Below are 13170 nucleotides of genomic sequence, written 5' to 3'. Positions count from 1 at the left end.
AACAGGTGCTGGCAAGTTTGTAGAGAAAAAGGAACACTTAAATACTGCTGGTGGAAATGTAAATTAGGGCAGCCATAGTGGAAAGCAGTTTGGTGACTTCTCAAAGAACTTAGAACTGCCATTTGACCCAGCAATCCCATCATTGGGTATATATCTAAGAGAATATAAATTGTTCTACCATAAAGACATGTGCATGTGTATGTTCATCACAGCACTATTCACAAGAGCACACACATGAAATCAAGCAAAATGCCCATCAATTGTAGACTGGATTTAAAAAATGCGGTACCTATACACCATGGAATACTCTGCAGTCATAAAAAGAACAAGATTGGGAAATTGACCAAGATGGCTGGCTAGAAGCACCTAGTATGCACCTCTATCATGGAGAGAAATAGAAGGGGTGAGTAAATACAGCACTTTCAGCTGAAACATCCAGGTACACACATTGGGATTCGTCAAGCAAAAACTTGACCCACAGAAAACAAGGAAAGTCAAGGCAGGATGACCACCCACCTAGGAGTGACACAGAGTCAGTGGAGCCTCCCTTACCCCAGGGAAGTGATGTGTGAGTGAGTGATCCCGGGCACTCACTCTTCTCTCATGGATCTTTGCAACCTTCAGGTCAGGAGATCCCCTCGTGAACCCATCAGGGCCTTCAGTCTAACATGGAGTCTTAGCAGAGCAGCCATCCAGGCACAGGTGGAGCCTTAGGTGCTTCAGATACTTGGGGTTCCCAGCTAAAGTGGCTGCAACTTCAGCAAAGTCAGAGATTAGACTCCTGTACATACTCTAGGAAAGGAGGTGATCCAGAGGGGATGAGTAGCAATGGTCTACAGGCATCGCTGCCATGGCACCTCCCGGGATAAGACCCACTGCTTGAAACTTCAGTCATCCACCAATAGCAGCATTACACCTCCCTGAGACCAAGCTCTGAGAGGGAGGTGCGAGCCACCATCTTTGGTGTTTCACAGCCTTTGCCATTGTTGCCTTTAGTGTAGTTGCCCTATGGAAGAGTAGCCGGCTTGCTTTCCTATGCAGGTCCCTGATCCTGCTTGTCCTCTCCGGGTGGGTGAGTGAATGAGTGATTCTGGATATGCATGCTTCTCCCATGGAACTTTGCATCTCTTGGGTCAGCCCCCTGAATCATCTCCTTTCCTAGAGGTATAAACAGGGGTCTAACTCCCAACTTTGCTCAAATTGTTGCCATTTTTGCTGGGAAGCCCAGGTATCTGAAGTGCCCAGCACTCCATATGTGCCTGAGTGGCTGCTCTGTGAATATTTCATGTAGCTCTGCATGTCAGACTGCAGACTGGGCTCCCCAGTCACCCTAGCAGTGGTTCCTGGCTTCCATGGGATGGAGATCCCTGTGGGAGGGATGGGCCACCATCTTTGCTGTTACACAGGCTTAGCCATTGTTGCCTTTGAGCTCCAGGGATTCTGAGGTGACTAGGGACTGGAAAAGTCCTCCCTGTTCTGGGGAGCACAGTGCAGCAGCTCTATGGATGAACAGCCAGACTGCATTTTCACATGGGTCCCAGGTCCTGGTTCTCTTCACTGGGCAGAATTTTCTGACCACAGTCTATGACCACCCCCACCAGTGTTTTCTGGTCAGCAGCAGTTTCCAGCCTCCCTGGGATGGTGAGAGGGAGGTAGAGGGAGAGGTAGGCCTAGAGGGAGAGGTAGGCCACCATCTTTGCTGCTTCTCAACCTAAGCCACTGTGGCCTTTAGGCTTTGGAGAGTCTTCAAGCAGACCCCCAGAACAGCACAACTGCTCTATGAAAAAGCAGCCAGAACGCGTTTTTATGCAGGTTTCTGATTCTGATCCTTCTCACTGGGTGGGACACCCTGACTGGGGTCTCCAGCCAGCACTGCTGGTGTTTTCTGGCCAGCAGCAATTTCAAAACTCTCTGGGACAGAGCTCTCAGAAGGTGGAGTGGACTGCCATCTTTGCTGTTTAGTAGGCTTAGCCATTGTTGCCTTCAGGCTTTAGAGAGTCAAGGGTGACCAAGGACTGAGTGAACTGCCAGCAAAGCACTGCTGCCCCTGGGAAAAGAGGCCAGACTGCTTTTTTAAGTGGGTCCATGATCCCATTCCTCCTCACTAGGTGGGATCCACCAACTAGAGACTCCAGCCACCTCCTGCTGGTGTGTTCAGGCTGGCAAAATGTCTGTACCTCCCTTGGCTGGAGCTCCAAAAGGGAGGGGGAGGGGCAGGCCACCCTTTTTCTGTTTCACAGTCATCACTAGTGATACCTTCAGGTCCTGGAAAATCTGAGCAGACTAGGGACTGGAGATGACTGCCAGTATACCACAGCATCCTTATGAAAAAGTAACTAGACTCTTATGTGGGCCTCTAAGCCCATATCTCCTCACTAAGCTTGGGCCCACAGCACAGACCCCCTATTCTGGACAATTGCACTGAATGATTGCTCACCTGCATCTCTCTGGGGTGGAGCTCACAGCAGACAGGCAAAAGACCTTCATCCACAACCACTGCTAAGGTCCCTTCCACTGTTGCCTCCAAGTTGGGGAAGAAACATAAAACCTGAGATCACACAAGAGCTGTGGTAGGCAGCCTTGGAGTGCCAGTTTGTGATCTACAGCCAGCACTCAAGTAGGAGAGGAGCCCACATGTTCAGGTCATTGACAGAGAGCATGGCTGCAACTGTGAGGAAATATAGGGGAGCCATGTGACTGAGCAAGAGCCCACCAACTGACCACAATACCTAACCACTGCTTACTGGTTCGCAGTCCAAAGTTTCAACACCAAAAATACCTCACTAACATATACTCCCTGTGAAACCAAAGACAAGAAGTCATTTACAAATAAAGACTCTGCACAAAGCCTTGGCCCAGTGAAAACATTCAGAAAAGAAGTCTACTGACTGCACTCAATCTGCACCACAGTTAAAGGGACACCCAAACACAGAGATGAGAAAGAACCAATGTAGCAACTCTGTCCACTCAAATGGCTAGAGTGTCTTATGTCCTCCAAATGACCACACTAGTTCTCCAACATGGGTTCTTAACCAGGGTGAGTTGGCTGAGATAACAGAAACAGAATTCAGAATATGGATAGTAATGAATATCATCAAGATTCAGAAGAATGGCAAAACCAATCCAAGGAAGCTAAGAATCACAATAAATGATACACAGATCTAATCTGATAGAGCTGAAAAACACACTACAAAAATTCCACAGGTCATCTCCAGTATTAGCAGCAGAATAAATCAGGATGAGGAACTTGGAACTTGAAGACTTGATCCATGAAATAAGACAGTCAGACAAGAATGAAAAAAAATGAAAAAGGTTAAACAAAACTTCTGAAAAATATGGGATTATGTAAAGAGGTAAAACTACAAAATATTGGCATACCTGCAAGGAATGAGGAGAAAGCAAACAACTTAAAAGACATATTTCAGCAAATTGTTCATGAAACTTCTCCAAACTTGCTAGAGAGGCCAACAGTCAAATTCAGGAAATACAGAGAACCCTTGCAAAACTCTATGCAAGAAGATCATCCCCAAGACACACAATCATCAGATTTTGCAATGTCAAAATGAAGAAAAGAAAATTAAAGGCAGCTAGAGAGAAAGGGCAGGTCACCTACAAAAGGAACCCCATCAAGCTAACAGTGGATCCCTCAGTAGAAACTCTACAAGCCAGAAGTGACTGGGGGCTTATATTCAACATTCTTAAACAAAAAATCTTCAACCAATAATTTCATATCCAGCCAAACTAAGCTTCCTAAGTGAACATCAAAAAGATTTTTTTATTTCAGATAAGCAAATACTGAAGGAGTTGGTTACCAACAGATCTGCCTCAGAAGAGATCTGGAAAGAAGCACTAAATATAGAAAGGAAAGATCACTGCCAGCCTACACAAAAACACAAATAAATACACAGACTAGTGACATAATAAAGCAACTATACAAACAAACTGACATAATAACCAGTTAACAACACAATGGCACAAACAAATCCACACATATCAATAATAACCTTGACTATAAATGGGCTAAATGTCCCATTTAAAAGATGGAGAGCAGCAAGCTGGATAAAGAACCAAGAGCCAATGGTGTGCTGTCTTTAAGAGACCCTTCTCATCTGCAGTGACACCCATAAGCTCAAAATAAAATATTTTCCAAGCAAATGGAAAACAAAAAAAAGCAGGAGTTAAACAATCCTATTTGCAGACAAAACAGACTTTAAAACAACAAAGATTTTAAAAACACAAAGAAGGGCATTACACAATGGTAAAGGGTTCAATTCAATAAGAAGACCTAACTATACTAAATATTAATGCACCAAACAGAGGAGCGCTGAGATTCATAAAGCAAGTTCTTAGAGACCTACAAAGAGACTTATACTCCCACACAATAATAGTGGGAGACTTCCACACTCCACGGACAGTAGTAAACATATCATTAAGGCAGAAAATGAACAAAGATATTCAGGATCTGAACTCAGCATTGGACCAAATGGATCTTATGGACCTCTATAGAACTCTCCATCAAAAAACAACAGAATATACATTCTTCTCATCACCACATGGTAAATAGTCTAAAATCAACTACACAATCAAACATAAAACAATCCTCAGCAAATGCAACAGAGCAAAATCATACCATAAACACTCAGATCACAGCACAATAAAAACAGAAATTAAGGCTAAAAAATTACTCAGAACCACCCAATTATATGGAAATTAAACAACCTGCTTCTTAATGAGTTTTTGGGTAAATAAAACTCACAATAAATAATAAAATAAAGGCAGAAATCAAGAAGTTCTTCAAAACTAATAGGAACAAAAAGACAACATACCAGAATTTCTGGGACACAGCTAAGGCAATGTCAAGAGAGAAATTTATATCACTAAATGCCTGCATCAAAAAGAAAGATCTCAAGTTAACAACCTACAATCACAACCAAAAGAACTAGAGAAGCAAGAGTAAACTAACCCCAAAGCTAGCAGAAGATAAGAAATAAGCGAAATCAGAGCTGAACTGAGAAGATCAAAACACACAAAAAAAAATTGTTCAAAAGATCAATGAATCGAGTAGTTCTTTTATTTTTGAAAAAATTACTAAGACAGATAAGCTGCTAGCTCGACTAATAAGGAAGAAAAGAGAACATTCAAACAAGCACAATTAGAAATGACAAAGGGTACACTACCACTGACCCCACAAAAATACAAATAACCATCACAGACTACTATGAACACCCCTATGCACACAAACTAGAAAACCTAGAAGAGATGGATAAGTTCCTAGACACATACATCTTTCCAAGCCTCAACCAAGAAGAAAGTGTTTCCCTGAACAGGCCAGTAATGAGTTTCCAAATCGAATCAGTAACAAATAGATCAACCAAAAAAAGCCATGGACCAGACAAATTCACAGCCTAACACTACCAGATACACAAAGAAGAGTTGGTACCATTTCTACTTAAACTATTCCAAAAAACCAAGGAGGAAAAACTCCTCCCCAAATCATTCTATAAGGCTAGCATCATCCTAATATCAAAACCTGGCAGAGAAACAACAAAAAAGAAAACTTGAGGCCAATAGCCTTGATGAACATTGATGCAAAAATCCTCAACAAAATACTAGTAAACTGAAATCCAGCAGCACATGAAAAAGGTAATCCACCACAATCAAGTAGTCTTGATTGGGATGCAAGGTTGGTTCAATATATGCAAGTAAATAAATATGATTGATCAGAAGTTAAGACAAATTATATGAAGATCTCCATAGATGCAGAAAAGACTTCAATAAAATTCAACAATTCTTTCTGTTAAAAACTCTCAATATACTAGGTATCAAAGGACCATACCTCAAAATAATAAGAGCCCTTTATGACAAACCCACAGCCAGTATCATACTGAGTAGGCGAAGGCTGGATGCATTCTTTTTGAATACTGGCACAAGACAAGGATGCCCTCTCTCACCAGTCCTACTCATTATGGTATTGGAAGTCCTGGCCAGATCAATCAGTCAAGAGAAAGAAATAAAGTGCATCCAAATAGAAAAAGAAGAAGTCAAATTATCTTTATTTGCAGAAGACATGATTCTGTATCTAGAAAACCTCACAGTTGGCCCAAAGGCTCCATCAACTGGTAAACAGCTTCAACAAAGTTTCAGGATATAAAATCATCATACAAAATTCATCAGCATTCTTATGCACCAACAACAATCAAGCCAAGAGCCAAATCAGGAATGCAGTCCCATTCATAATTGCCCAAATAATACCTAAGAATATAGCTAACCAGTGTGGTAAAAAATCTCTACAATGAGAATTACAAAATACTGCCCAGTGAAATCAGAGATGACACACACAAATGGAAAATAATCCATGTTCATGGATAGGAAGAATCAATATAATTAAAATGGCCATACTGCCTCGAAGAATTTACAAATTCAATGCTATTCCTATCAAACTAACAATGACATTCACAGAACTAGAAAAATCTATTTTAAAATTCATATGGAACCAAAAAGAGCTCAAATAGCCAAGGTATACTAAGCAGAAAGAACAAAGTTGGAGGCATCACATTACCTGACTTCAAAATGTCCAACAAGGCTACAGTAATCAAAACTGCATGGGTGCTGGTACAAAAACAGACATGTATACCAACAGAGTAGAAGAGAGGGGCCAGAAATAAGGCTGCACACCTATAACCATATTATCTTTGACAAGGCTGTCAAAAAGAAGCAATAGGGAAAGACTCCCTATTCAATAAATGGTTTTGGAATAACTAGCTAGCCATATACAGAAGGTTGAAACTGGACCCCTTCCTTACACTACTTAAAAAAAATCAACTCAAGATAGATTAAAAACTTAAATGTAAGACTCAAAACTATAAAAACTCTGGAAGACAACCTAGGCAATACCATGCTGGACATACTGACAAAGATTTCATGACAAAGATGCCAAAAGCAATCACAACAAAAGCAAAACTTGATAAATTGATCTCATTAAATGTAAGAGCTTCTGCACAGCAAAAGAAACTATCAACAGAGTAAATATAAAACCTACAGAATGGGAGAAAGTATTTGCCAACTATGCATCTGACAAAAGTCTAATATGCAACATTTATAAAGAACTTAAACAAATTTACAAGAAAACAAACAACCTCATTAAAAGTGGGTAAAGGACATGAGCAGACACTTTTCAAAAGAAGACATACATGAAGCTAACAAGCATATTTTAAAAAGCTCAGTATCATTGATCATTAGAGTCATGCAAATCAAAACCGTAATGAGATACAATCTCACACCAGTCAGAATAGCTCTTATTAAAAAGTGAAGAAATAACAAATGCTGGCAAGATGGCAGAGAAAACTGAACATTTATACAGTTAGTGGGAGTGTAAGTTAGTACAATCGTTGTGGAAAGCAGTGTGGCAATTCTTCAAAGAGCTAAAATCAGAATTACCATTTGACCCAGCAATCCCATTCCTGTGTATGTACCCAAAGGAATATAAATTGTTCTGCCATAAAGACACATGCATGCCTATGCTCATTGCAGCACTGTTCACAAATAGCAAAGATACGGAATTAACTTAAATGCCCACCATGGCAGATTGGATAAAGAAAATGTACATATACACCACAGAATACGTATTAGTCCATTCTCACATTGCTATCAAGAACTACCTGAGATTGGGTGTTTTTTGTTTGTTTGGGTTTTTTGTTTTGTTTTGTTTTCGTTTTTGAGATGGAGTCTCACTCTGTCGCCCAGACTGGAGTGCAACAGTGCAATCTCGACTCACTGCAACCTCCGCCTTCAGGGTTCAAGAGATTCTCATGTATCAGCCTGCTGTGTATCTGGGATTACAGGTGCGCACCACCACACAGGCTAATTTTTGTATTTTTAGTAGAGACAGGGTTTCACCATGTTGGCGGGGCTGGTCTCAAACTCCTAACCTCAAGTGATCCACCCACTTCAGCCTCCTGAAGTGCTGAGATTACAGTCATGAGCCACCACACCCGGCCAGACTGGGTAATTTATAAAGAAGAAAGGTTTAATTGGTTCATGGTTCTGCAGGGTATACAGGAAGCATGGCTGGAGAGGGCTCAGGAAACTTACAATCATGGCAGAAGGCAAAGGGGAAAAGCAGGCAAAATCTTCACATGGCAGAGTAGGAGAGAGAGTGAAAGGGGAAGTGCTACACATTTTTAAACAACCAGATCTCATGAGAACTCGCTCACTACCATGAGAACAGTAAGGGGGAAATCCATCCCCATGATCCAGTCACCAGGTTCCTCCCCTAACACTGGGAATTACAATTCAACATGAGATTTGGCTGGGGACACAGAGCCAAACCATATCAGAATATTATGCAGCCACATAAAAGAATGAGATCATGTCCTTTGCAGGAGCATGAACAGAGCTGGAGGCCGTTATCTTTAGTAAACTAACGCAGGAACAGAAAACCAAATACTGGGTGTTCTTACTTATAAGTGGGAGCTAAATGATGAGAATATATGGATACAAAGAAGGGAACAACAGATAGTGGAGACTACTTGAAGATGGAGGATGGAAGAAGGGAGAGGATCGGAAAAAAAATAACTATTGGGTACTAGGCTTAGTACCTGGGTGATGAAATATTCTGTACAACAAACCCCTGTGATGTGAGTTTACCTATGTAGCAAATCTGCACATGTTCCCCTGAACCTAAAATAAAAGGTTTTCTAAAAACACAAAAACAAACAAACAAAACAACAACAACAAAAACAAAAAAAACAAAAGCAAAAAAAAAAAAAAAAACCAAGACCATGTCCTCGTGTCCTTTGCAGCAACATGGATGGAGGTGGAGGTCATTATCCTAAGTGAACTCACACAAGAACAGAAAGCCAAATACCATATATCACAGTTATAAGTGGGAGCTATAACGTTGAGTACATATGGACACAAGGAAGAAAACAACAGACACTGGGCTTACTTGAGAGTGGAGGCTGGGAGGAAGGTGAGAATGGAAAAAATATATATCAGGTACTATGTTTATTTCCTGGGTGAAATAATCTGTACACTAAACTTCCATGACACGCAGTTTACCCACATAACAAACCTGCACATGTACCCCTGAACCTAAAATAAAAGTTTTAAAACAAGAAAAAGCAGACACTTTCACATTGTTTCAAATCTTAAAGGGAAAACAGTCTTTCACTATTAATTATGTTGTTACCTATAGACTTTTTACAGATGCTCTCTATCAACATTAGAAAATTCCCTTCTATTCATATATTTTGAAGTTTTTATCATGAATGAATTTTACATTTTGTAAAATACTTTTTCTGCATCAATTGATATAATTTCCATAAAAACTGGATCCTATTGGTCGATGATGATTTCAATGCTTTCATATCTTTGCTGATTTTCTGTCTAGTTGTTCTATAATTTGTTGAGTTATATAGAGAAGTATTAAAATGTCCAATTATAATTTATCTATTTCTCCCTTTAGGTTTATCAGTTTTTGCTTCATATATTTTCTCACTCTTGTAGAACATATTAACTTAGAGCTTATTATTTTTTCTTCTGCACAGTCCAATCTGCCATTAAGCTGATAACAAAAATTTTTAGTTTGGATATTTCCTATTGCTAGAATTTTTCTTTAGATTTTTTTATAGTTTCAATTTCTTCACTGAAATACCCCATATCTTCATTTCTTATGTCCATTTTTTCTTTAGATTCTTGAGTATATTTTTAAAAGTTTTGCTAGTTCCAACATCTGTGTCATCTTTGGGTGGCTGTTTCTATTGAATAATTTTTTCTCTTAGTAATAGACCACATTTTCCTGCTTCTTCACATGCGCAGTAATATTTGATTTTAGGCTATGTATTATGGATGTTACATTGTTGAGAGTCTTGATTACATTGTCTTCCTGTAAAGAGTTTCAAGTTTTGTGTCAGGCAGTTAATTTACTGGCAGATCACATTATCCTACTAAGGTATGATTCTAGTCTTTCTTCAAATAGGTCTAAAATACACATTTCTTTAGGGCATAATTCTTTTTTTTTTTTTTTTTTTGAGATGGAGTCTCGCTCTGTCGTCCAGGCTGGAGTGCAGTGGCGCGATCTCTGCTCACTGCAAGCTCTGACTCCTGGATTCACGCCATTCTCCTGCCTCAGCCTCCTGAGTAGCTGACACATATAATAGTCATATAATACAATATACCAGGCTTATTTAATCTTCACTGCAATTTTGTGAGGTAATTACCAATACTGTACAATCACACAGACGGGAGGCTGGGGCACTGTGACATTCCCAATATAACATAACTTATGAATAGTAGAGACAGAATTAAAAAGGCAATAGGTCTTTGATGTTAGTATTTTTAACCCTTTACTGTAATGTCTCTGGGTAAGTATTAGGTTAACTGTAGGGTTCTGCTAGATTAAACTGAGAAAAGGAGTGCTGCTTTCTTCTCAAGGAGTTACTTCTAGTGAAGATATTTTACTAAATGATTTTATTTACTAAAATTTTGTTTCAAAACACTACTGCAGAGTATATCATCACTATAATTTCATCATCAGAGCTTGTATTTATTGTACAATTGCTATATGCGAAACAATGTGCCAAGCATTTTATGTACATTTTTTGTTTCTCATAATAATGCTTTGTGATAATAGTGTGCTGGGCTGGCTCTCACTAGCTCATGAAAGCTAATCATTCAATTTCAGGAACTTTGTGAGCTGACTGATGTTCTGTTGGTGGAAGTGATTACACAACAGAAATGGACAAATACTGCAAATTAGAGCTTCCTCTCACCTCAACACTTAAGTTACTTGTTAAATATTTACCAGCAAACCATTGATACTATTAAGTCTGTTTTGGAGTAAGGAAACTGATACTTGAGGTGAGGTGGGAATTAAAAACTTGCTGATGTCCACGCAGCAAATAGCAGCTAAGCTAAAAATTTCAGAACCTAGATCTGTGCACAAGGGTAGCCATCACACTGATCAGGTGTATGGTGATGACATTGATCTTGATTATTTGGGTATGTAGAAATAGATAGAAGGGGCTCAAGCCTGTAATCCCAGCACTTTGGGAGGCCGAGACGGGCGGATCACGAGGTCACAAGATCAAGACCATTCTGGCTAACACGGTGAAACCCTGTCTCTACTAAAAAATATAAAAAACTAGCCGGGCGAGGTGGCGGCCGCCTGTAGTCCCAGCTACTCGGGAGGCTGAGACAGGAGAATGGCGTGAACCCGGGAGGCGGAGCTTGCAGTGAGCTGAGATCCGGCCACTGCACTCCAGCCTGGGTGACAGAGCGAGACTCCGTCTCAAAAAAAAAAAAAAAAGAAATAGATAGAAGGGAGAGGTCATACAATATTGGATAATTTTGATTTTAAAGGCAGTTTAAAGATTAGTTTTTTAAATATTTGGACTGAATATTATTTAAGTAGACACATAATGATTATCTTGCCACTTCTCTTTATACACTTGGAATTTTCGTTTAAAAAAAATCAGATAATAAAAGCATCAGATGCTCTGTGATATCTGCATAGAAATTTTCTTATAGAGATCCTTGTAATTATCTTGCCCAGGCACATGGTAGAAGAATTATGCCCAGTATTTTCTGCTAAGCAGAGTTTGAGGGTACTGTTTAGAGTGCTTTACTTGACAATTAAAATGTTTTGGCTCATAGCATTACTAAATGAGGCCTCAGAAAGTTACAGAAGGCAACATGGCCAATCATAAGAAAGTTTCCACTTCTCTTGAGTGCAATAAATAATTAAAACATTATTGAGTGTACATTTTGTATCAGATACTATTTTAAATGATTGATAAGTTTGAATTACTTTGATCTTTGTAATAAACCTATTTTTAGGGTATGAAGAAACTTAGGAATTCCTAAGCTAGAATGGGGTGAAGGAAAGTTGCCAGTTGTTCCTCCTCTCCCCAGTCTTGCCATCATAGCTAAATCACTCCTACATCCCAAGTGAAGTTGAGCTACCTCACTACAAAAAATATATTTTATATACACAGCAATAGTTGTATACAATATTCAAATAAGAAAATACAGGTTTCTTTACTTGAGATTTTTCTTTGTCAGATCCAAAATAAAGATCAGAGTAGGCAAGCAGAAGGGCCATGTTTATATTAGGCATCCCTTTCGTTTCACTCCAGATCATTGTGAATACCCAGCGCCAGCTGAACTCATGACCAACTCGAGACAAAGCAGGGCTCATTAACAGAAGGGTCACAAGTCTAAAAGACAAAACAATTTTTAGAAAGTTATTCTTTCATAGGAGTTTCTTTCCATTTCTTTCTACTCTACTCTAATCTACTCCCTGTAGAATTCATAACTCTCAAACAAATGAGACATATTTCACACACTGTTGACATGACACCAAAGAAAGGCGGACATAGAGAGACATGCCAAGAGAATGGTATTATTCTTTGTTTCTTTCTATTAGGTGAGTAGCATAGTAACTTTACATCATCCTTGAGTGACGCTCCTTCAGGAGGAGGAAAAAAAAAAGTTCGAGATGTGTTGTGCATAAATTCTGAATCCCCACCCCAAATAAAAACAAATCTAATGAATAAAAAGTGAGAAAATGCTCTCTTTTTGTTTATAGATTTTAATCTTGCTGAATTGGTCCAATATTTGCCAGATTTTTTTTCCCTCAGTCATATATCATTCCTATGTTTTACACTAATTTGATCTGATAATTTGGGAAATAATTTTGTTTTAGTTGGAACTAGCTGCCTTGACTTCAACAATTCAACTAGATGGAAGCAGAATGTTAACCATTTGAGTGATGGAGATTAAAGAACTATGAGACTCTAGTTATGATGGTTTTTCTCACTCTATGCTGTCTCCTTTTCAGCTACATGAACAGACTTTTTTCTACCTCTTAACAGTGGAAAAAGAAACTACAAAAATTATTTGAGAAAAAAGACGTTTACAAAGAGGCTTCCCTATGATTTTTAAAAAGCAATTTCTAACTGTAGTTTTTAATTAATAGAAAATTGTTTGCTATATAATATTGAGCAAAAACAAGATTTTGATTTATAAGAGGTACTTAACTTCATGAAATGTCATTACAAAAACATTGGACAAAATATGTTAAATGTTAATTGTGTTTGTTTCTAATTAAAAAAAAAAAACAGAGTTTGCATTGCTTTGAAATTTAGTTAAAAGCCAAGAAAAATATTA

General features: G+C 38.9%; 1 protein-coding gene across 1 annotated transcript in view; it reads right to left on the bottom strand.

Moving 5' to 3' along the window:
* The window catches only part of SLC9C1 (solute carrier family 9, subfamily C (Na+-transporting carboxylic acid decarboxylase), member 1), a 133333-nt gene that overhangs the window by 97175 nt on the left and 22988 nt on the right, over positions 1-13170 (bottom strand). Inside the window, 2 exon segments of the mRNA XM_011969736.1 lie at positions 9101-9129; positions 12011-12218. Of these exon segments, the coding sequence (XP_011825126.1) occupies positions 9101-9129; positions 12011-12218 (237 nt within the window).

The sequence above is a fragment of the Mandrillus leucophaeus genome, unplaced genomic scaffold (assembly GCF_000951045.1).
Source record: "Mandrillus leucophaeus isolate KB7577 unplaced genomic scaffold, Mleu.le_1.0 Scaffold900, whole genome shotgun sequence".
Classification (NCBI taxonomy): domain Eukaryota; kingdom Metazoa; phylum Chordata; class Mammalia; order Primates; family Cercopithecidae; genus Mandrillus; species Mandrillus leucophaeus.
The sequence above is the reverse complement of the archived record's forward strand: the minus strand, read 5'-3'. Positions and strand labels throughout refer to the sequence as shown.